General features: G+C 37.3%; 1 protein-coding gene across 1 annotated transcript in view; it reads right to left on the bottom strand.

The window, feature by feature from the left end:
- Window positions 1-13,507: 13,507 nt before the first annotated feature.
- The window catches only part of LOC146001237 (uncharacterized), a 28,824-nt gene continuing 16,749 nt past the window's right edge, over window positions 13,508-25,582 (bottom strand). Inside the window, exon 2 of the mRNA XM_083138543.1 lies at window positions 13,508-19,082. Coding sequence (XP_082994669.1) covers window positions 14,572-19,020 — 4,449 coding nt within the window. The 5' untranslated portion in view covers window positions 19,021-19,082 and the 3' untranslated portion in view covers window positions 13,508-14,571. The remainder of the gene's footprint in view (window positions 19,083-25,582) is intronic.

Genomic DNA, 25,582 nt, shown 5'->3' with positions numbered 1-25,582 from the left:
TTCGGAAAGTCCTCGTATAAATTCCTGGACAACTTTAAAAAAAATCCTTCGCAATGAAGAAAAGAATAAATCACTTGTGTATTTCAAATCCGTCTCCTTCATTCACTCGAAGCGTTGGAGAATGCTGACCGAATTCCAGTTCGCTGTCTGCCATTGATGTTTCCAAGCAAAGAGACGGGGAAATATTTTCCGGAATTCCAGAGCACGTTCAAAAAGGTAGCCCACAGGTGTAGCTGAATAGACCCACAGCCAGGAAAAGCTCTTTCTTTAATATCCTTCCCCTCAGAGGAAACAACCTAATCGTATTTACCAAACAAAGACATTCTTGAGGTAAGCTCAACTTTCCTCCCCCGCTTTATCTGGAGTGCTTATATAAGCGAGAGGCAATTCTTGTTGTCCATCAGCAGGTCGATGTGATTCCAACTCACCCCCCGATGTCCTTGTGGCGAGCAGTGTTTGCGAGCGAAACCGCAAGGACAAGGAAGTGTAAACAGGGAGGGAAAAAAATGCTTGCACTTCCTGTCTACTGGAATGCACCGTTGCCACACCTAAGCACGGTGAAACATAAATATAATTCTAAAAGTGTTTCTGTGAACGAAATTTTTACTTTATGCTCCTTCTAACTGTGCGAATTACGCTTTTTGCTTTGGGGAAGGGAAGGGGGTGCCGACTCAGTGGCGTATTTGTCATTTCATTTCGGGAGGTAGTTCTTTTGGGGGGGGGTTACAAATTTGTACATGTTACCTTAGAACATTCGTTCTAACCTAGGTCTTAACCTTATCTTATGATAACATTTAAACGTAATACACTTATTGCACATACTTACATTCTAAGAAAACCTAAACTCGTACATAAAAAGCTATCGAACTAGTAACACCGGAAACGTGACCAACTTTCAATTGGAAAGTTCATACTTAATGTCCATGAAACCTACCTACAATGTTTTTTATGAACACTTTAATACCTGTAAAATATCTGCACTATGCCACGAAAACTTGAGTGGAGAACAAGCTGTTGTTGCCTAGACTCGGTTTACAGAACGGCGTCCTTTTTTAATACACACAAGTCTGCATGCCTTTCGAAAGGGAAATCTTTTATGGCTGGACCATCAATGAATACGAATGATTGTTCAGTTGTGTTTGTTACACGTAGTTAGGCTCAGTGGCGGCAATTAAGCGGCGGGGGGGGGGGCGAGGGGGGCGGTTGCCCCCTATTTTCGCCACTTTTGCTCCAGCACTATGCTAAACCTTATTTACAAAGGAAAATAAACTGACTTTGCCATCCTTCAGTTTTGGCACCTTGCCCCCCCCCCCCCGATTTCGGAACCCAATCGTCGCCACTGGACTTGTATATGCTTTCAGTTTTAATTCCAGTTACTTTGAGGGGGACAAGAGCATCCCTGGCAGGGATAAAATAATTTTCTTTTGCCAGGGAAAAAATTGTGTTTGTTTGGAAGGGTGATCTCTGGCGTTCCCACTCTCTCCCGTTATATCTCACATTGCGCCTTCGCATTTCATTGGGAGGGTGTAAGGGATGACTCTTCCAAGTAGTACGTACGTAAACCCAATTGTCAACATCAATTCCACGTAGTACACCCTGGACTGCATTTTGCCGACTAACGAGTAGTAGTGTGTATTTAGCGGTTCTAGTTCATCCCAAGTAGGATAGATTTAGCCTCAGTTGTATCATATTATGACGATTTTTTTGTTGATTTTATGGCGTTCGACGATGTTCCTGTACAATTTTCACCGCAATTCAGTTTTTCCTACCTCATCCTTTGTAGGTATGCTACGATCTTACGTGATATAACTTAACCTATTCACTCGTTTTTACGATCTTTTACGAGTTACATAACATACAGGTCGTTCTCTTTCACTCCAGGTGTAACCTGTCACGAGGATATTTTTTGACGATCTTTTACGGACTAAAGTACGTACGTACATGAAAAAGCCTTCTTCTAAGTAATGTAGTAAAGTAGTAGTATGAAACGGTAGGAGCTGGACACATACATTGACCTCCTTTTTTTGTTTTTACTATCTTTTACGTGCTAAGCTAACCTACATGAGAAACAGTTGACCTATACGTATGCACGTACTTGCTAATTCGAGACCAAAAGTGTAACCGTTTCCGAGATACTTCCACTTCCGGTCGCCATTTTTGTAAAAATATTATTTTCGGAAGTGGGTAGAATTTTTATAGGCGACGACAGAGCCATAAGGAGCAAAACGTTGGAACTCTCGGATGTTGGAATTTTGATAGCCGACGACAGAGCCATCTATGAGCAAAACTCGGATGTTGGATTTTGTCAACTTTTTCCAGTACGTCAACCATTTTTTTCTTAAATAATTTAGTATTTTGAATTTTTGACAATTTGTGCAAAATTTTTATGATTTCTAAAATAGCGATACTTGTTATTAATTTTGAAACTTTTTTCTTATTCTTGGCGTTAGAACTGTTTCGTGAGCCTCTCATTTTTAACGTCTTTATAGCAAACGGGTATGAATTAGTGTACAAAATATTTTTTTAAGTATATGTCTGGTATAAGTGAAGGTGGTGGCTGTCGACTTGTTAACCACTCGTCTATATACTTAAAAAAATACGATTATGCTAATTGTAATAGTCCAGTGGCGAAGTTGAAAGCAAAAGGGAGAGACAGAGAGTTTCGAGTATGGATGTTATATATATCTTCCAATCCTCTCTTTCAGCCAATGACAGAAAAGTAACTTTAAAAAAGAAAACACTTTACATAAGGGAGTGACTCTTTCCAAAAGTCGCATTACCGAATTGTCCATAAATATTAAAACTTTCACAGTTCTCTGAATAAACACACATATCAATGTTGCAATATTTTGCTTCTGTTGATTCATCTCCACTCTCCAGATAGGACCGAGCTTTTTGGACAATGTTTTTTTTTAAAGAGGTGCAAAAAATGCCTGCTCTTAAATTAACTGGCGTCCAGAATCAATGCATAGACTATAAATTTTTGTTCTGATTGAAATAATAATAATAAAGAAAGGTTTTACACCACTGCTCTCTTGTTCAAATTTTTTGCATTTCTTTTACCATTGTAAACAGCGTTGATGTGAACAAGGCGTCTCGTGTCTCACTCTATATTCTTCTGACAAGTGAAGTAGATGTGCCCCGTGACGTAAATCTACTACTTCTGTATGTATAAAAAATTTTGGAACAGGCTTCTTCATAAATAATAGAATTATCTCGGCTCTTAAAACAGTAGAATTTATTAATGATAGGATATCATATGCAGTTTTACAGGGTAGGTGGTGTAAAATTATGTTAATAAACATACATGCACCAACGGAAGATAAAGATGATAATACTAAAGATGATTTTTATGCAGAGTTAGAACAGATCATTGATCAATTTTCCCAGTATGATATGAAAATTCTGTTAAGTGACTATAATGCACAGATTGGTAAAGATGAGACATTTAAACCCACGATTAGTAAAGAAAGTCTTCATGAATTAAGTAATTATAATGGTAAGAGATTAATTACTTTTGCAACCTCAAATAATTTAATTGTGGAAAGTACCATTTTCTTTTGGTCTTCCCCAGATGGTAAAACTCATAATCAGATAGATCATATTCTCATTGATAAGAGAAGGCATACTAGTATAATTGACGTTCGTTCACATAGAGGTGCTGACTGTGCCAGTGATCATTATTTAATAATAATAATAATAATCCGTTGCGCAACAGCCCATGAAGGGCCTAGGCATACCTACCGACTGCCGATCTCCCTCCCACGCTTTCCTTCGTCACCTCTAAGCGTGGAGATCTTCAACCAGTATTGGAATAGTCGGGGGGTCAGCCCGACGTATCCCCAGCCGTTATAGTAGGTTTTCTCGACCGGATTACGCTCACTCACTCGGAGCTCCCCAATTTCCTCACGATGGTGGGTTGCCACCGGCCCTATACGCAGGCCGAATAAATTCCGACCAGAGCCGGATTCGAACCTACGCCGTCCCGCAGCGAACGATCTCAAGACGAGTGAACGCCTTAACCCGCTCGACTACGGAGGAGGACGATCATTATTTAGTAATTGCTAAATTAAGAGAAAGACTCATAAGCAACAAAATCTAAAAGTTCTAAAATATAATACAGGAAAATTTGTTGATGAAAGACTTAAGAAAGATTACTTATGTAAACTGTCAGATAGATTTGATGTTTTGCAGGATTTAAATGATGATGAAAATATAAATCAAACAGACGTAAATAAGAATTGCGAGCACATACGTAATGCAATAGAATCAGCAGCTAAAGAAAGTATAGGATACCATAAACCAAGAAAAAGTAAGTCATGGTTTGATAACGAATGTCATAATCTAATAGAAATAAGAAATCAGGCTAGACTTAGGTGGTTAAATAACTCTGATGATACAAATCTAAGAAATTATAATGGAATAAAGCGAGAAGTTGACGGCACGTTTAGAAGTAAAAAAAAAGAGCAAGATTAACGAAATTGAAACAAACAGCAAAAAACAAAAATATCAGAGATTTACACAAAGGTGTAAATGAATTTAGAAAGGGGTGGAAACCTAAAGTAAACTTGATAAAAGATAATAACGGTGATTCTTTGACTGATCCAAGCGATATTTTAAATAGATGGGAGAACTGCTTTAATGGCCTCTTAAATGTTCATGTAGGAGATAAATCTGAAGTAAATGAAGTACACACAGCAGAACCTTCAGTTCCAGAACCTAACTTGACTGACTAAAGTCTAAAGGCTAAAGAATAACAAAGCACCTGGCATTGTTTTAATACCAGCTGAGTTAATTAAATATGGTGGGAATTCGTTAATATGTCAAATTCATAAAATAATTTGTTTAATATGGAATAAAGAAGAAATCTCTCAACAGTGGAAAGAATCCACAATTGTTCCTGTGTTTAAGAAAGGTGATAAAATGAACTGCAATAATTACCATGGAATTTCTCTACTCTCAACAACATATAAAATATTAGCTAACATTCTTTTAACAAGACTAACCCCATATGCTAATGAAATAATAGGTGATTATCAATGTGGATTTAAACGTAACAGATCAACTACAGATCAAATTTTTCTCATCAGATAGAGTGGGAATATAATCAAAGTGTCCATCAGCTATTCATTGATTTCAAAAAAGCATATGATTCCGTCAAAGGAGAGAAAATATATAATATATTAGTCGAGTTTGGAATACCTAAGAAGCTTGTTAATATGATAAAAGTATGCACCAGTGAAACGGAAAGTAAAATTCGTGTGGGTGTTAATATGTCTGACAAAATGTAAAATTTATGATGGATTAAGAAAAAAGATAAAAAGATGCACTGTCTCCATTGCTCTTTAATTTTGCCTTAGAATACGCTGTTAGGAAGGTAAAAGAAACTAACGAAGTACTAAAATTAAACAATGTGACTCAGCTGTTAGTATATGCAGATAACTGTTAGCATATGCAGATAATGTACGTAGACTTACTGCGGAATGATGTAAATATAATTAAGAATAATGTTAAAATATTTTCGAAGCAGCTGAAGAGATAGGTTTGGAAGTTAGCAAAGAGTAAACTAAAAATATATGCTGGACGTATCTCGGAAACGGTAAGAGATTTCGCGAAAATAACTCGAAAAATCCCCCCCGTTGAGCCCGCAGTTGATTTTGGTAACATAGAGTGCGTGTACAAAATTTGGTGGTGGTGATGTCAAGGGGTGGGCCAACTTCCGATTTTTTTTTCTATCGCTCGTAACTTTCGAAGGGATGATCGTAGAGACATGTTTTTTTTTGCGTTAACATCGTCTCGGCGTCCTCTGTCCTCCCTGACTGGAAGAAATTCAAAATGGCGACCGGAAGTGAATGTATCTCGAAAACGGTTACACTTTTTGTCTCGAATTAGCAAGTAAGTGCATACGTATAGCTCAACTGTTTCTCATGTAGGTTATCTTAGCACGTAAAAGTTAGTAAAAGTATGTGTCCAGCTCCTACCCTTACATACTACAACTTTACTACATTACTTAGAAGAAGGCTTTTCCATGTACGTACGTACTTTAGTCCGTAAAAGATCGTAAAAACATGTCCTCGTGACAGGTTACATCTGGAGTGAAAGAGAACGACCTGTATGTTATCTAACTCGTAAAAGATCGTAAAAAAGAGTGAATAGGTTAAGTTATATCACGTAAGATCGTAAAAGGTCGTAAGAAAAAAAAGGATGTAACCAGGAAAATATAATAAACAACCCTTGTAAGTTAACTTAGCCCGTAAAAGGTCGTAAAAAAGTGAATAGGTTAAGTTGTATCATGTAAAATCGTAGCATACCTACAAAGGATGAGGTAGGAAAAACCTAATTGCGGTGAAAATTGTACTGGAACATCGTCGAATTCCATAAAATCCACAAAACAATCGTCATAATATGATACAACTGAGGCTAAATCCATAGAAATAGAGGATACCTAATTGGGATGAGTTAGAACCGCTAAAGATGCACTACTCTCTTGCATCTGGACTTACGGCCATTATAATCCTCTTTAGTACTATGTATGTGTTGTCCTGTGTTTTGTCCTTACGTGTGGTGAGTGCCCCTTTACAGCCTCAGCTTTTAACCCAAGTAAGAATATTGTAGTCCCTCGACATTACAGTTATGTTATATTAGTTATATTTTACTTATGGTAAGTGTATAACGTGGAGGGTGCAAAATAGCTTAGGTGCTGAGGCACCCAGGATTTCAATTTCAATCAATCAATCATTTCGTTGGATACTTCAGTTACTACTCGTAATTAGCACATAGGATCCATTTTGTCAACTTATAACCCTATCAAATAATATCTAATGGCATTTGGTTCATTGTTGAAGAATTTGGTTTGCTGGCAGAAAATAATGTTGTTCAATTCCTAGCGGGGTTCAAATGAAAATTTTCACGCAACTGAACCCTTTATCTTCGTCATCTTCATCTTTCTTATTTCCTTTGTCTTTATCTACTACAGTGATGAGATTAACGTCTCGTGAAATGACACGCTGTATTACAATTGATTGATTTGGTGCTTAAAGTCCACTTTATGCACAGCAAGGCTAATTTGGACTGGACCTACAGTTTAAAGTGGGATCCTAACCACTATGGGCCTCCACCGGGTATCGAACCCGGGATCCCTTGATTACAAGTCGACGACGCTAACACCGCGCCATCGAGGAGGCATGTATTACAATATAGTTAAAATATTTACATAATCAACAAATAATATAGACTACATTGGACACAAGTCTTCTGAAATTTTCTTCCTTTTTTAAAATTGTCCAGATATCATTAGAATAATTAAATCAAAAAGACTTAGGTGGACATGCCATGTGGCACGAATGGGAGAGGAAAGAAGAGTTTACAGGATTCTTGTTGGGAAACATGATGGTAAGAGGCCTGTAGGAAGGCCAAGACGAAGATTGAGGGATAACGTTGAGATGGACCTAAAGGACATTGGTAAGGATGGAAAAGATTAGATTGATCTTACCCAGATCGTGTTCTAGTAGTCTGGGAGGCTAGGGGTTTAGCTGTCACATGCTCATGTTTTATACACACGCTGACAATGAGAGGGGTTCTAGGTTTTTATCTATCAGTGATGAAAATTATAAGTCGTGATCAGGCCCGTAGCTAGAGGGGGGCAGGGGGGGCAACTGCCCCCCCTGAGAGCCTGCTTTGCCCGTCCTGTGAAAAATTCAGAACATATTCCTTCCTACCTGGAATTCTCACTAATCTGTACAATTATATCCTGTATTACTCTAGTAACATAACAAAGATATTTATTGATTTTGTGAGTTATGAAGGTGTGTGGGATTCCGTATAATGTCCTATCAGGATGGGGGAAAAATTCCCTTCCAGATTCAGACTTCGGGAAATGTTTTCGCAATTTTCAGTATCTAGAACAGTTAGAACTTAACGTTGCTTTTCTGCCACATCTAGCTAATCGTGACAATGAGTGATGACGTGAAATTGATGAAGAGACACTCACAAACAGTGCTGCAACTACAGAGGGGCGGGGGGCAGAGGCATTGGACTGAAGTCCAATATAGGGGGGGGGGCAAACATTGAAGTAAAGAAACATGACTAGCAGAATCTAAGAATAGTAGGACAAATGGATACTCAAGATGGAATTAATTTTCAAGTGTTTCTTGCATTTTTCTTCCAGACGGCTAAAGGCACTTACAGGGGGCACAGAGGGGCAATTGCCCCCTCGATTTCAAATTTTATACAAATAAAAGTATATTTCGTAAAATTTTCTTGCTCGCTTCGCTCGCAATTTCGATATGTGCTATTCTTAGAGTGCAAGTTCAGAGCCATATCTGGTGGGGGGGGGAGTCAGCCCTGAGGGACAAAACGATCTAAATGAAAAATAAATGTTAAAAAGAATGCCATGGCACCCCGTGCAATTATTTGCGCTCTATTAAATCAATATTGTTTTCAGTTTGCAAATATTTGGATCTAAAGATTTTCCTGCTCGCTTCGATCTCAATGATTATTTCTGTAATGCATTTTAAATTACCTGGGAGAGAAGTAAGGCCAGATATATATATATATATATATATATATATATATATATATATATATATATATATATATATATATATATATATATATATATACTTCAGATTGTTGCTGCTTAAATGCATGAACATTTGAGAGACAATTTGGTGTATGAATTGATCATGTAATGTATTTAAATAATATATATATATTTTAAAGAAACTTTGAATACGTACACAAACACAATTTAGCGTTGCATATGTATTTCTTATTTTACGTTGCTCTATGTTCCATATGTGTAAAATGTACAAAAAGAATAATGCTCGTCATGCATGCATATTCTGTCTTTCAAAAATACAGTTTGTGTGCTTCTTATCCATTATTAGCTAATATGAAATTGAACGTGTTGAAAAAAAATATTTGAAATCATTTGTTCAAACACAAATGTTTTAGCACCAACTTCTGCCCCTTTTGCATGATTTACGACGATAATAACGTCTTTTAATGCTACTATTATTACTACCACTACCAGCACTATATTAATATTATTATTATTGGCACATTTGTCCTGGTACTTGACCCCCTCTACAGATAAAAAATTGTGGTTTCGCCTCTGCTCATAAAGAACACTCATGCCCAGGCTCGAACCTGGAACCCATGGCTTCGTAGTGTGTTATGTAACCATCCCACCATGGAGGTCGGCTAGTGAAAGATGTTGGACAGCTTACTGGCTCAAATTATTATCAAACACGATGAAAATGTGATAGTGTTTTACATTTATTATTTCGGTTAGAAAGCGATAAAATTTGTAGTTTGATACGGGTTACACTAAGCATCTTATGGAGTGTAAATATCAATTTCAAATCTTATGAATCATTTCTCTACGCAAACGCATCAAATATGATAAGCAACATAGGTGTGTGTTATGATATCCATTTTATAAAGAGAAAGTTAAGTTTTAACCCTGACTGTTTGCATGATATCATTTCCATTGCTCTCAGAATTTTAAACGGCAGTATAGAAATAAATGACATTTGCAACTGCGAAGCTATCAATGGGAATGCATACATTATGGACAGGAGATGCCATACATCGAAACAAGAATTAGACGAGCAAATAGTGACTGAGAAAAGTTGCTTGTGTTGATGTCCTGTACACACTGTGAAAGTTGTCGGTGTTATCAGACGGCACACTATGAATATAAGTTCAAGAAAATGACAAGTGGAGAAAAGCTTCAGTGAAATAAATACAATTAAAAATCTCTTAATTTTTTAAAATATTTATTTTATTATATTTATAATATTACATTGTGTCTGTAGCAGACGTTGTCTGTTAAAGTACCTCAGGCACAACCTAATTTTTTGACAAATAATTATGTCAACTCTTCTGCTGTGGAGTGTATTCTCCTAATTTTATTCATATATCTTAAGCCATTGTGTGACTGGCCGAAATTAGTATCATCATAAAAAAAAACCTGATATTTGGGGTTTGTACGCTTCTGCTCAAAAAGTGGTGGCGATAAGCGTCCTAGAGACCTCATGCCGTGGAAATGGTTTAAGGCGAAGGAGGCCCCTTATATCGTTCCGTTTCGTACCTTAGTCATTAAGGAAGGTATTTTTTTCATAATGTAAAGAGGATACAACATTTTCCTCTATAAAACTTGAGATGAAATATTAATGATTGATGAGACTGTAATCCAAGAAGTCATTGATCAATCAAGGGATTCCTATTTGTTTGTCGGGTGTCAAACACATGTATTTCAACAACACAATATTTTGCAAAATGATTAACATAACCAGTAGGCAAACATTGTCTGTACTGATGCAAGAGTCTTTCATTTGAAGCAAATAGAATTCGTGGTGGAGTGTAAGGGACCCATGTTTTAATGTTTTAGCAAATAGGCCTACAAAAAAGTAATACAAATTTTTACACAATTCATCAAAGTGTGGAAAATATGTAACCATTATTATTTAATTAATTCGATTTTTCTTGCATAACACAAGACAATTGTGTTGTTGGATAATCGTTAGATTGCTTTGTGCGTAAAAATCTTGCATACTAGAAACTAGAGGAAACATTGTGAAGCACGATTTATAAAGGATTTTTTAAATCAGTTCTGCAGAGAAGCCAAAAGCTGTTGGTACATATTAATCGTCTATTAACATTATCGACCTGTAAATACGTATAAAGTAGATACAGTCCAGATTAGTCTATTTATGTTAAACTTTATCTTTGTATTCTTTGGTAGTGCGAAAAGACATTATCGAAATATTGTTATTTGATGTTGCTCGAAATTGTTTTGTTCGTTGGAGTTTCAAGATATCATCCCTTTCTTGTCACTTATCACTTTTGAAGGAGGGGGCAAGTGCCCCTGTGTACCCTGCTATATGTGCCAATGCAACACAATATATTAAAAATTTGCCCCCTCTAGGATTGACTTCGCCCCCCCTACTAAGAATTCCTGGCTACGGGCCTGGTCGTGATACAGTTGTGATGAGAATGTGAACAAAGTCACGATACTGAAGGAAATTGAGGACTTTCCTCCTGCTCTGTAATTTCAAAATGATATTTATTAATTTTACTTCATTAAATCATAAGGTTATTAAAAGAGCTCTTAAATAGTTACTTAGTTGGGTATTTGTTTAAAAAAATCGAAGAAGGTGTCGAAACTAACAGGGCAGGACTGTTGAGAGGGTATGTACAAATCAATGAAATCAACGATAAATTAATGAGATTTCCAATATATTTTCGTTCAACTGTAGTATTCATTTGAAATACGTAAAGTAAAAAACCGTTCACAGATCGGAACTAATTAAAAATATGAGTTACTGTTACTATGAATTGATTGGCTCGAGGGTAAATTATTGGTCATTATTGAGTTACAAAGTATAAACCTCCCTTCAGTTCTTGCGTGTAATTGCCATGTTCTGCATTGGACTCACTCAACTTTTCTGAAATTGGTAAACACAACACGAAAACAATTTATCTACAGTATAGCTTCTAATAACCTTTCTGCTTGATGAACTCACAATGACCAAAATGTTACTTACCATGCTTTACCCAAGAGCCGTTTCAATTAGTAGATAATTTCGGACCGACTGATAGATAAAATTCAAAAAATTTAAAAGTATGGACAGCATCCAGCATAAAGCGGTTCTGGGGCTCACCCAGCCGCAGATCAATGGGTACCTGGGGGCAACCCTGGGGTAAAGGCGGCCGGAGCGTGGAACTGATCATATCACATCCAAAATGGTCGAAATCGAGAATGTGATGGCTCTGCCCCCACATCACCTAAATGTATCCTCATAGCACAGTGCTATATGCACGGCGAACTTTACCTTACCATGCACAGCATATTGTGTAGCATTATACAAGAGCTCATCAATAACTTCAAGTTTTAGACTACAAACTAACATAAAATAGACATAATGCTAACAGATGTCACAATTCAAATATCATCCAATGAGTGAAACAAAAAAAGTTATTTTTGTTTATTTATTTCCACAAGTTTGTATACATATTTCAAAATTCAAATCATCAATGTACATTACAAGAACATGTAATTCAATAAAATTTACAAATTGGTCAACAATGATAAAGAATTTATCATTACAGGAACATGTACTTGAATATATACTTTTCAATTCAAGTCAACAATGATATAAAATTCAACATTACAGAAATATCTAGTTCAATATTTTCATAGAATCGAAGTGAAACAATGCAATTCAACTGCATAAGAAATTGTACTGAAAATGGCGATTTGTAAAAATACTAGCCAACAAAATATGATTTAACAGTGACTAGATGTACTACTCTTTTTTGCACGTAGGCTATACAACTCAACTTCAATTGTAATGTACAGTGGGATGCATGTGTATAACAAAGCAATTTGTCCATTACCATATTCATGTACTTTATTTTACCCAATCAGAGCTTCAGGAATTGAAATAATATACCAAACAAGCTGCTGATGACCTCTACACTAGCATAAGTGAAAATCTATTCTTTGAAAACACACATAAGATGCAAGAGAGTCATTGATAAAAATATGCATGAATAATTTGCCGAGCAATACTAGTGCATCCCACTGTACATCGTGCCAGCGTTACCAATTTTCTCAAATTCATACAACGAAAACTGAATTTGTGAAGGGCAGAAACAACAAAACATATATAAACCTTATGTGCTAAAAAGTAATAGTTAATTTGGATTTCTTGCAATGGATTATATACTTCAAATAATTTAACAAAAAAGTCTATTCGATTTTCTGTACGTTATTAAGGGTACGTGATACAAGCTGATGTAGGTACAACAAGAACAAAAGATAAAATATTTTCGGAGGCTCTATATTGAAATAATAATAAGCAACATTTGAAGTTTGGATCATGTACTTCACAGAATTTATTTAATATGCTGAATTGCACAAGTACCCATGATGTAAGTTAATAAATAAAATGTTCAGATTCCTACATGTGTGTGTGTGTGTGTGTGTGTGTGTGTGTGTGTATTATTTAAAGTATTTAATGTAAACATAATATTAACTGTTCAGAACTTCACAAGAAATAATATAATCAACAACATACAGGGTGCTTTGAAGTATATGATCATGATTTATGCATTATGTATTGCTTAAAAGTTACAGTTTCAAAAATGCATTCCATTTTACTATTTTAGCTACTTACAAGCAGAGTTTCGTTCTTACCGTGACCTTGAATCAAACTGGTAGGGTGGATGGAGACTAACCCAAGTACCAATATAAGATAAGGAACCCAGGTCCGAAAAAGTTGCAAGACAAAACTGGTTGGGACTGCCGTTGCCAGTGGATTAAGACAACTGAAAGATGCGGCTTGTAGATTCAATACGAATGTTGCTACAGTGTATCGTAGCATCTTTCCGTTGCCTTATTTCACTGTCATAGGCAGCCCCAAATAGTTTTGGCTTGCAACTTTTTAATGACACGTTTTCGGACCTGGTTTTCTTATCTTATATTGATACTTGGGCCAGTCTCCATATACCCTGCCAGTTTGATCCAAGGTCACGGTAAGAACGAAACTCTGCTTGTAAGTAGCTAAAATAGTAAAATGGAATGCATTTTTGCACCTGTAACTTTTAAGCAATACATAATGCATGAATCATGATCATATACTTCAAAGAAATGGTCTTCAAAAAATTTTATCGGTAGTAGTTAAAAAGAAAAGAAAAACATGATATAATCTATAGAAGCAATAACTTCAAGTTGAAACATATGGTACTTTAAACGTAACATTAACTCTTCAGAACTACCATACTCTGTTATACTTGAGTTCTGTCTCCGTCCTATTTTATTTACAATCACTAGTGCATATCTTATGGGACATGTGTAGCAATCTAAACACAGACAGTATATTCAAGTCCATTGCGTACCCAGTGCACTGATGTAAGCTAAAAAATTGTAAAAGACACATTTTCATAGAAAGGTAAAACATAACTATCTAAAACAAAATATTTCAACCTCTCCCCCGGCGTACACTTAGCTATTCCCATTCTATTGCAGTTAATTCTAACTTCATGAACCTCAAATTCACAGCAAATGTTACAAAGTCTTCACATTTACATCATGTCAATGGTCGAAGTTGGAGAATGCAATCTCCCCAATCTACACAAAATATCCCAAGTAATTTTCAATATCACAATGTTAACCATACAGACGTTCCCTATCTCTCAACAAGGCTCAAACAAACACCGCTGACTAACAAATTACACTTCAAAGTATGACAAAAACAATTACAAATGAGGAAAGACTTGTCATAATGTCATGGAAAATTTGCAAAGATATAAAACAACAGAATAACAATACAAAATCAAGGTGGTATATACACACCCTGCTTGCGTATCCAACAAATAATTCATAATTACTTGAAATTCTTCTCACGTAAACATTTGCAAGCTTCTTGCAAAATCTGTAACATTATTGCCCTTATTAGTACAAATCGAAGATATAGGAACATATCGAAGAACAGAAGTCAAATACAACAATAAGATGTCATATTTTCTTTCTCTTTCTTTCATAATATCACAAAATGCAGTCTACTTTTTTACCTGACTGTTTATACGACGCATTTCATTAAGCTGAATCTCTAGAGCAAAATCATTCCAGTACCATTCGTCAGACGAACGGGAAAGGGGTGCGAAGCCTGAGTAATCACAAAGCTTGACGTCAGGAAATAAGTTATAATAATCAAATATTGACTGAATCATCTCACCCCTGGTCTCACTGGACGATGGTAACATGTCAGGATTGAGCTCGAATATTGCACCTTGCTCCCCCCAGTCAGAAACTGCATTATTTTCTTGTAAGTTAGGGACATCTAACATTGGATTGCTACTCTCCCATATTGCTCGCATGTTGCCATATTGCTGCTCGTGCACAGTCAGCTCATTGTAATAAGCAACAGCCTGTCTCATAGTGTCTGCTTGTACGTTAAGTTCACTCTCCTCTGCTTCTGTCATTGCGAAATTCTCTTGAGACACCTTCATTTTTCCGTCTTTTGTTGTTGTCGAAGTGAAAAGATCAGAGAACGTACGCTTGCACATTTCTTCCTGTTCCGGAAATTGAGTTATCTCAATCTTCGACAAAAGTGCATAGAATTCTTCAGATAAAGTTTCTCCCTCTTTAGATTGTTCTCTTCTATGGGGGTGTTTCTTGGCATGGTCCGGTCCATAGCTATTGTTATAAGTGATAGATGACCATACGTTCTGCTTATCAGAAGAATGTTCCTCTTGTTTTGTCTCGCGATTCTCAGTAGCATCAGACTTCTTTTCATTTTCAGCCGCGGACCACCAATCTGGAGATTTGCAGGTTGACTTGAAGACGCTTGTCTTTATTTCAACATATTCTTCAACGTCTTCCTCTAGCTCTGTTGTGTACATTTCGTGGAGTGATTTCTCCCTTGAACTTTGTATCATATCATCTGCAGGTGCAGCAGAATTTTGGAGCTTCTTCTTGCAATTAGAGTCCGTCTGTTTAGTAGTACAATGACTTGGGAGATCAATCGATGAGAATTTGCCAATATATTTAAATGCTTTACGTTTCCACTTTTTACTTCTTTGCACAATCCACGGAGAATCATCATCATTAGGATCAGATTTCTGTGCTTCTGATGGCGTGGCGTTATCTAGTGTCGGACCCTCTTTCTTATCTTTCAGTTCCTCATCATCGAGTTCGACATCAAATGTGTGTAAGTGAGCTATGCTGGAATATTTCGATCCTTTCTCTGCTTGTGATATCTTTTCCTCTGCTTGTATTTTCTTTTCCTTTGCTTTAATTTTCTTTTCCTCTGCTTTTCCTTTCTTTTCCCCTGCCTGTATTTTATTTTTCTCTGGTTGTGTTTTGTTTTCATCTTCTTCTGTTTTCTTATCATCTATTTCTATATTCTTCTCTATTTCCATTTCCTTTCTCGATTTATGAGGCTTCAATATTTCACTGAAAAGCATCCGTTCCTTATATTTACTCTTAGATCTCATAGTCTCTTGCAGACATGGTTTGCTCGCATCTTCTTTGTCTAGATTTTTAGACCCGCTGAAAGATAACGTATGTGACAAAGAGCCATCATCATCCTGTACTGTGGCGCAGAGTGTTGGCCATTCTTCCTTGGATTTCTTCTGTCCTTGGTCTTTAGAATTCTTGCTGACTTCTTGAGAACTGTATTCTCTGTTAGGAATTAATTCATTCTTAGCATTCTTCCAAGAACGACGCTCTGAGCCAATTGGCTTTTGCAACCTACGTTTGTGTTCACTTGATTCATCAGGATTATATGGAGTGCTGGGTTCTAAGTAACTTGGCGGCCAATAAGAATAAGAACATTTAATCGGAAAACCAGTCTCTAATGGTGGCCAATCTACAGTACCTCGTTCTTCCACGTTCGTTCCATGTTTTCTTGGTTTCATATCATCCACATCCGAGTCAATCCATTTTAGAAGACATTCCTTTATCTGAGCTATGTTTATCTCTAGTTGCTCTTCATCATCTAAGCTAGTCAAATAGTTGATATTTACTTCAGCATTTTTATTCTCATTTTCATTTTGAGGTCTGCAATTTTCTATGTGAAGACTCTGTCCAGATTCTTCTTCTATTGCATGTGCGTCTTTAGAACCGTTACTCGTTGTGGGACTATCTCTTATTGGACATTTGTCGTCGACAAGACCGTTTGCCAAAGGGTCGATGTTTATTTCATTCTCTTTATCCTTCAGAAGTGATGCGTATGTTCTTCTATCGCTGTTCGTCGGAGCATTTTTAACACTTTTTGTCTCAGACTTGTGATCTTCTTGATCACTATTAGATCCGCATTCTCTTCTCGTTATATATGCATCATTCGAGTTGTCATCCTTTCTGACATCGTTTCTCTTTGAACCCGAACGTTTAGTTAATGTTTGTGCAAGCGACCTGGTCCTTGAATATTGCTCAGGTACTGGACTTGGGAAGAAAGTTGAAAATTTCTTCGGAGCTGGATTTGACCTGGTCGTTGAACGTCGTTCCGGGGATGGAATTAGACTAGTCATTGAAGGTTGATTCGACGCTGCAAATGACCTAGTCCTTGGAAGTTGCTCAAGTACTGGAAGCGACCTGGCCGCTGGAAGTTGAATCGGAGCTGGAAGTGGCCAGGCAGTTGAAAGGTGTTTCGACGCTCGATTTGGCCTTGACGTTGGATGCCTATCCGGCGCTGGAATTAGCCCGTTCATTAGAAGTTGCTGCGACGATGCAAGTGACCTGGTCGTCGGAATTCGCTCCTGTACTGGAAACGACCTGCCCCTTGGAAGTTGAGTGGGTGCTGGAATTGGCCAGACAGTTAGAAATTGCTTCGGAGTTGGATTTGGCCTTGCCGTTAGACGCCACTCACCTACTGGTATTGTCCTGGTCATTAGAAGTTGCTGCGATGATGCAAGTGACCTGGCTCTCGGAAGTTGTTCTGTCTCCGGAAGTGGATAGGGAGTTAAATCTTGCATCGAAGCTTGATTTGGCCTGTCCATTGGAATTTGCTCGGACGCTGCAAGAGACTTTGTCTTTCGATGTTGCTTCGTTTCTGGTAGCGATCTGGTCGTTGGAAGTTCATCAGAAGCTGAAAGTGGGCAGGGCGTTGAATATTGCTTCAGGGCTTGATTTGGTCTGTCCATTGGAACTTTCTCAGAAGCTGCAGGTGACTTTGTCTTTGGATATTGCTTCGTTTCTGGTAGCGACCTGCTCGTTGGAAGTTCATCAGATGTTGGAAGTGCGCAGGGCGTGGAAACTTGCTTCAATCCTTGATTTGGCCTTCCCATTGGAACTTTCTCGGGCACTGCAAGTGACTCTGTCTTTGGATGTTCCTTCTTTTCTGACAGCGACCTGCTCGTTGGAAGTTCATCCGATGCTGGAAGTGGACAGAGCGTTGAATCTTGCTTCGAATCAGGTTTTGGATTATCCATTGGAACTTTCTCGGACGCTGCAAGTGACTTTGTCTTTGGATGTTGCTTCGTTTCTGGTAGCGACCTGATCGTTGGAAGTTCATCAGATGCTGGAAATGGGCAGGGCGTGGAATCTTGCTTCAGACCTTGATTTGGCCTGTCCATTGGAACTTTCTCGGGCACTGCAAGTGACTCTGTCTTTGGATGTTCCTTCTTTTCTGACAGCGACCTGCTCGTTGGAAGTTCATCCGATGCTGGAAGTGGACAGAGCGTTGAATCTTGCTTCGAATCAGGTTTTGGATTATCCATTGGAACTTTCTCGGACGCTGCAAGTGACTTTGTCTTTGGATGTTGCTTCGTTTCTGGTAGCGACCTGCTCGTTGGAAGATCATCTGATGCTGGACGTGGACAGGCCGTTGAATCTTGCTTCGAATTTTGATTTGGTCTTTCCATTGTAACTTTGTCTGACGCTGTAAGTGGCTTGGTCTTTGTATGTTTCTTCGTTACTGGTACCGACCTGCTAGTTGGAAGTTCATCTGATGCTGGAAGTGGACAGGCCGTTGAATCTTGCTTCGAATCTTGATTTGGTCTGTCGATTATAACTTTATCTGACGCTGCAAGTGGCTTGGTCTTTGTATTTTTCTTCGTTACTGGTAGCGACCTGCTCGTTGGAAGTTCATCTGATGCTGGAAGTGGACAGGCCGTTGAATCTTGCTTCGAATCTTGATTTGGTCTATCCATTGTAACTTTCTCTGACGCTGCAAGTGACTTTGTCTTTATTTGTTGCTTCTTTACTGGTAGAGACCTGCTCGTTGGAAGTTCATCTGATGCTGGAAGTGGACAGGCCGTTGAAACCTGCTTCGACTCTGAATTTGGCGCCTCCGTTGTAAGTTGCTTCTGAGCTAATTTTGACCTGACCGATGAAAGTTGCTTCAGTTTGGACTTAGACGATTGAACCGTTTTGGGGACTTCGTTCATGCATTGCTGTAAATAACGGATACCTTTGGCGGCTCGTGGCTGGGAGTATCCTAGTGGAGGATTGGGGTTGGCGTCTTCTTCAAAGTCTCGCCCGTATCTGCAGCCTTGCGAAGGGGGCATCGGTGAAGAATTTCATTCAATGCGGGTCAACAATATCCTGGATTAGGTACGCGTACTGTTGCCTGAAAATTTGAGAAAGAGATAAAATACATTGAACATGTATTTTTCAATTTACGCATCAGTATTTATTTTAAGAAAATCAATATCAAATATTTTAAATGCAAAAAGGACTTAGGATATCTAATTATAAGGCCAAATTACAACAACAGAAGGTTCGGATAAAATGGGTTTTATTGTAGAAGCAAATAATGATGAAAGAAAATGACGGGCAATGACAGGTGACAGGTTCCAGTAGTATTACTTATAAAACTGTGCAATAAGAGGAAACATTTTTAAGAATTTGCAATGTATAGGTCGATAAATTTGGATTCATTTACTGTTCAGGAGAAAAGAAAATGATTTTATAACCAATAAGAAAGGATGGATGGATGTGCAAAGTATTAAAACGTACAACATATATTTATGTTCATGCTCATTACAAATTCCACTGGCTTATATTTTTCTGGTGTGTTGCTACCGTTTTCAACTATTTCAGGTGTTATTATTTTTAAGTATGTTGTTGCCCAAATGCATTCTTTATTGAGAAGAACATGACAAGCCATTGTGTAAGGTGACGTCATGCAATGAGGCGTTTCTCAATTACAGGAGGTAATTGTTGAATTTTTACACTTTGTTGCCTAATTCCCTTAAAACGATATTGATGAGGAAATCCACTATCGACCATAAGGTGATAATTCTTTGTCTTCAAGGCAAGTAAGTAAACAATAAAATAATTTGTGGCTTGTCATACTATTGTGCATGTAATTTCTAGAATTTCCTGGGAGCAAAATATTCGTTACAAAATTCTTTATGGCATCAAGTAGATTGGTTTTAAATCTGAAGTTCGTAAATAAAAACTATGGCTTGATAGACATATAAGAAGCAACTTATGTTTGTAGCCTAATAGTTATTAAAGGTATTTAGAGAATGTGGCTTATCATATTGCCGAGAGACTTTCAGTTGGTTTATAATTTTAAGGCAATAACAAATAACATGGCAAGCCACAAAATCATGTGCATTAATTTTAGAAAAGAATTGAATTTGAGTAAAGTTACGCTTAAAACATACTTTCGTTAGAGCCAGAAAAGAGATAACATATATGTTTAAACAATTATGATTTATAACGTAAAGAAATAATATAAATTATGGAATATTTCGAAAGTTAAAAATCGCTGTACTGAAAAATTTACCGGATGTGGCTTGTCATGTTGTTGCACGAAGAACTTCAATTGATTATACAATTAGTGAAAAATGTTGACTAAACTAATGGGAGGTGCTTTGATACGTTCAACCCTTCCCTTATATACGACCATGCATGGAGGCGCGTACGTGACCTGGAAGGAAGTTACACGTTAGCTGGGTTCTTATGGAAGTACCAGGTGTCTACAAATAAAGTTGTCCTACTCAGATCCATCTTGAGCCCGTTCGACGCAACAGATTCGGCTGAAACTTGGTATAGAGGCTATGGGGTAAGCGAATTCTTATGAAAAAAAAAAAAATGTTCAAATTTTTAACACCAGGTTGAAATGTGGCGCTGAAGTAACAACTACCAGTAATTGGAGTTTATGTCGGTGCAGGAGTGTTTAATATGCGTCCTGTCAACGTTAGGTAAGCGTGAAGCGTAAGACAATGTGATCATGTGGTCGCACGAAGCGCTTCACGCAATGTTGTTCACTGTGAATCAGTTTTCAGTGACACATTTTAACCTGGTGGTGAAATTTAGAACTATTTTTTTCGTCAGCATTCGCTTTGCCATGGTTTTCATAGCCTCTGTGCCACGTTTAAGCGGAATCCGTTGCGTCGAACTGGCTTCAGAGGGGTCTGAGTTGGGAAACTATATTTGTAGGCACCCGGTATTGCTTTTTGAACTACTCCAATGCACACGAAGTAAAAGGGAAGAAAGCAAAGAAAATATTTTCGGGCTAGAAATACTAAAATATGGCTTATAGAGCGTTTTCATTTTCATAGGAAATGCAAAGGAACGTAAACACATTTGTTGGTGCTATTCTAAAGAGTCGTTACCTAACTTAATCGACATAAAGTGATCGTTTAGTCTGCCACGTAAGGAGGAATAATCTATACATCTGCTACGGTGCCAGGTGTCCTGGGTTCGAATCCTGCCCTGGACATGGATGTTCTTTGTGAGTGTCCCTTCTTCAAATTCATCATATCATTACTCATCCTCATCTTCACGATTAGCCAAAAATTGCAGAAAAGAGAAGTAATTTAAACGAAATTTATTTTGCAATATATAAATTTACATGAGCGTGTGATGTAAGCCAGAGAGAAGAAACGTTCCCCAGGCTCTACGCCCTTTATTTGTCGTTGAATTTATTTATTGATTGAATTGGTATTCTAAGTCCACTTTATGTACAGTAAGGCTAATCGGGACTCGACCTACAGTTTAAAGTGAATTGGTTGGTTATTTTACATTACGTTTTCCTACAGCTAAGTTAACTGTGTCGATAAGGAAAGATCAAACATGAACATTCATACGGAAACTGAATATAGTCTCCTTGAATTGCGAAGAACAGTACCTGTATTGAATTTCACCACCTCCCCTCTCAGTTTTTCCTCCCGACAGTGGTTAAGTCGTCTTCACGCGTTGCGATGCCGCAGAAAGGGTTAAAGGTGAATCCCTCCCGTGTTCAGCTTCTGTGGCGTCGCTATAAATAGAGTTGCGCGCGTAGTTACGTGGATGCGTTGAAGAGGCTACTGCGCTTGGCAACAAATCATTCAATGCTCACGACTCCTGGAGAGTGCGTCTGTCACAGTTCCCAAGAGGGAGTCGATCGACTCGTTCACGAACGAAGCAAATCCACAAATATTCGTTTTGGTTCTAAAAATCTTCTGCCACCATGGACTAAAGGGGGGGGGGGGGGGAAGGGGGCTGGAATTTGGTGCAAGCCTATTTCGTTTCAATTCCAAGTTACGAACAAGTAGGAAGCTTCTTATTTTTATTGTAAATAACATCATTAAAAATCAGTTAATATTCGAACAGAATAAGCAAAGTAAAAACTACTTTAGATCGAAAATTCAGTGTAAAATACAGAATCATGGGTTTTCATATTCTAACCGTTTACTCCAAAGAATAAATTATTCCACAATTGTAACAATTCAAAAAGATAAAGAGTTTTACGTGAGAGTTCAAACAACATAAACTTTATGAGTAAAATTTCCTCCTAACTTGAAAATACTTTTCTAGGACTGGTTAAAGATACGTCGAAAAAACCTCCACCATCGCATTTCTCGTCAAATTCTATCCTGATTTTATATATCATATCACCCCCTTCCAATTCAAAATTCTGAAGTTGAATTCAAGATGGCGGACATCAAGATGGCGTCAATGTGGTTCCCCCTTGGCCTGATAACGATTGGTCATCACCATTTCCATGTTGGACGCTGCAGTGGCCTTGTACCGAGGGTGTTAAGTGACTTTTTCAGACACCCTGTATAATCATTATACCCATGATAATAATAAGCATTATTGTTATTATTTCTATTCATGTTTTATAATCGGTCTAACTCACGTCCCTCTTCCATTATAAAAATTTCCTACGATGTCCATGTCTGTCAGGGCCTCCCCGATGGCGTAGTGGTAACGGTGTCGCCTTATAATCAAGGGGTCCCGGGTTCGATACCCGGTGAAGACACATAATGTTTTGGATTTCACTTTAAATTGTAAGTCCTGTCCCGATTAGCCTTACTGTGATTAAATTGGGCGTAAAACAACAATTCAATCACTCAACTTAATTCATGTCTGTCACTCGAACTTCGTAGTCTAACCCACAGAAAGAAATCTGTCTTAATATTGTCCCAACTGACTTTTATGTCATTTCATTTGAAATGTTTTGCACCATCTCGCCACGACTAGAGCATGTCAGATCTTTGTGAAAATTATGGGAATCCTAAAATTGTACGTTATACTTACACAAAATTATATTTTATTAATATAAATGGTGCGCTGCTTTTGAAAATATACCTTACATAATTCATCTTGTTCATATTGTTATTGAAATGGTACAATTTGAATGGAAATCCATTATATGGGTCAGAACAGTTATAAAATATATGTTTCGTTAAACTCAGACAATAGATATCGCCGAGGTCTTCCTATGTACAATGATACATTCACACCAGAGTAACCGTATTGGTATGCGAAAACAAAAATGAATGATTTCACTTCAGGGAAATCAGTGACCAGTGTTGGGAGGATATGTGCTTCGTGGAAAAGGAAAACAATATATTTGGAGCACTTTGAATAGAGTGTTGAAGGTCAAAATGGGAGTTTGCTAAGATTCTGACCACGTCAAGACTATCTGAGCATAAATTAACTTGTACTTTTCTTAAACAAGCCACGGTGTGTTTTTTACCATACCGTATTAGATCACCTGGTCCCTGATTCGATTCCCATTTCAGTATCATATATCGGGTAGCTTTTTGGAAACGCCTTGTCCTCAAAATCTTTGGCGTCATTGGGAGTAATGCACTCAATACATTAGTCAACGACGCAGGATTTATTTTCGGGGGGGAGCTTGAATTGTAAAGGTGGTAGCACAAATCTGCTTAAAAGGGGCAGCATACACAGTAAGATATTTCTTGTATTGAAACCGTTTCAAAAATGGTTTGTAATTACCACTCTAGATTTCCAGATTTCTTCACTTCATTTATTTTCAAATGTTTATTTTCTCAAAATTTCGGGGGGGGGGGGGCTGTTACCAGTGGTCAACGGAAATGATTTATATATTTATGTTAGAGGTGGGTATAATTTTTTTTAAAAAATGTGTCCAGTTATCAGATAATATTGGAAAAGGAAAGGAAGAGAGAATATACGAGCCAGAGAGAAATGAGAGATACAGAAAAAAGGAATAAAGAAAGAAAGAGGAACAAAGAAACTGAGAAGGAAATAGAGAATGATAATAGAAAGGCAGAGAGAGAGAGGTAGGACGATAGAAGGAGAGGATCAAAGAGATAGAGAAAACTGATAAAGCTACAGAAACATAAGAGGAATAAGCGAGAAAGAAGGAAAGGATAGAGAAGCGGAGGAACATATAAAGAGAAAACGAAAGAGACAGAGGAAAAAGCTAAACAAAGTCTTAGAATAAAGAATGACAGAAACAGAGTAAAAAGAAAGCGAAAGTGATAATTCAGATATCAGAAAGAATGAAGATATAGAAACAAGTAAGAAAGGAGGAAAGAATGAAAGAGAGAAACCGAAGATACAGACTCAGAGAAGAAAAGCAGAGAAATACATTAAGAAACAGACAAATAGGGTAAGGAAGCCAGACAAAATAATAGTACAGACACAGAAAAAGGACGAGAGCAAGAAAAAGAAAGAGAAACACAAGAACAGAGAATGAAGACAGATATACTGATTCAGAACATGACAAAATTAAAAGAACGATAGAAAAACAGAGCAAGCAGAGTTTGGAAAGAAGAAGATAGAAAAAAGAGCAAGAACAGTTTCGAAAGAAAGAGATACGAGAACAAATAAATATAAATTTGGAAGGAAAAAGATAGAAAGACAGAACAAGAAAATTTTGGGAACATAGAGAAAGAAAACAGAGCAAGAGAAATTTGGATAGAAATAGAGAAATACAGAAAAAGGGAACTTTGGAGAGAAACAGACAGAAAAACAACAGAGGAAGAAAATTTTGTGGAAAAACAGATAGAAAAACAGGAAGAAAAATTTGGAAGGAACGGGATAGAAGAACACAGGACGAAAATTTTGAAAGAAGGACATAAACAGAAAAAAATTGGAAGGAAATAGATAGAAACACAGAGCAAGAAAATTTTGGAAACAGAGAAAGAAAACAGAGCAAGAGAAATTTGGATAGAAATAGAGAAATAGAGCGCAAGAAAATTTGGATAGAAATAGAGAAATACAGAGCAAGAGAATTTTGGAGAGAAAGAGACAGAAAAACAGAGGAAGAAGAATTTGGAAGGAAAGGGATAGAAAAACAGGAAGAAAAATTTGGAAGGAACGGGATAGAAGAACACAGGACGAAAATTTGGAAAGAAGGAGATAAACAGAAAAAAATTGGAAGGAAAGAGATAGGAAGTCAGAGCAAGAAAATTTTGGAAACAAAGAGAAAGAAAACAGAGCAAGAGAAATTTGGATAGAGAGAAACATAGAGGAAGAGAATTTTGGAGAGAAAGAGACAGTAAAACAGAGCATGAAAATTTTGGAGAAAAAGAGATAGAAAAACAGGATGAAAAATTTGGATGGAACGGGATAGAAGAACACAGGAATTTTTTTTGGAAAGACGTAGATAACGAAACAGAGTAAGATAAACTTGGAAGCAAAGAGATAGAAAGACAGAACAAGAAAATATTGGAAACAAAGACAAAGAAAACAGAGCAAGAGAAATTTGGATAGAGAGAAATACAGAGGAAGAGAATTTTCGAGAGAATGAGACAGTAAAAAAGCAGGAAAATATTGGAGAAAAAGAGATAGAAAAACAGGATGAAAAATTTGGATGGAACGGGATAGAAGAACACAGGAAAAAAATTTGGAAAGAAG

This window comes from Lepisma saccharinum, chromosome 17, assembly GCF_977018435.1.
Source record: "Lepisma saccharinum chromosome 17, izLepSacc3.1, whole genome shotgun sequence".
In the NCBI taxonomy this organism is placed as follows: domain Eukaryota; kingdom Metazoa; phylum Arthropoda; class Insecta; order Zygentoma; family Lepismatidae; genus Lepisma; species Lepisma saccharinum.
Note: the sequence above shows the minus strand (reverse complement) of the source record. Positions and strands in the feature narration are given on the sequence as shown.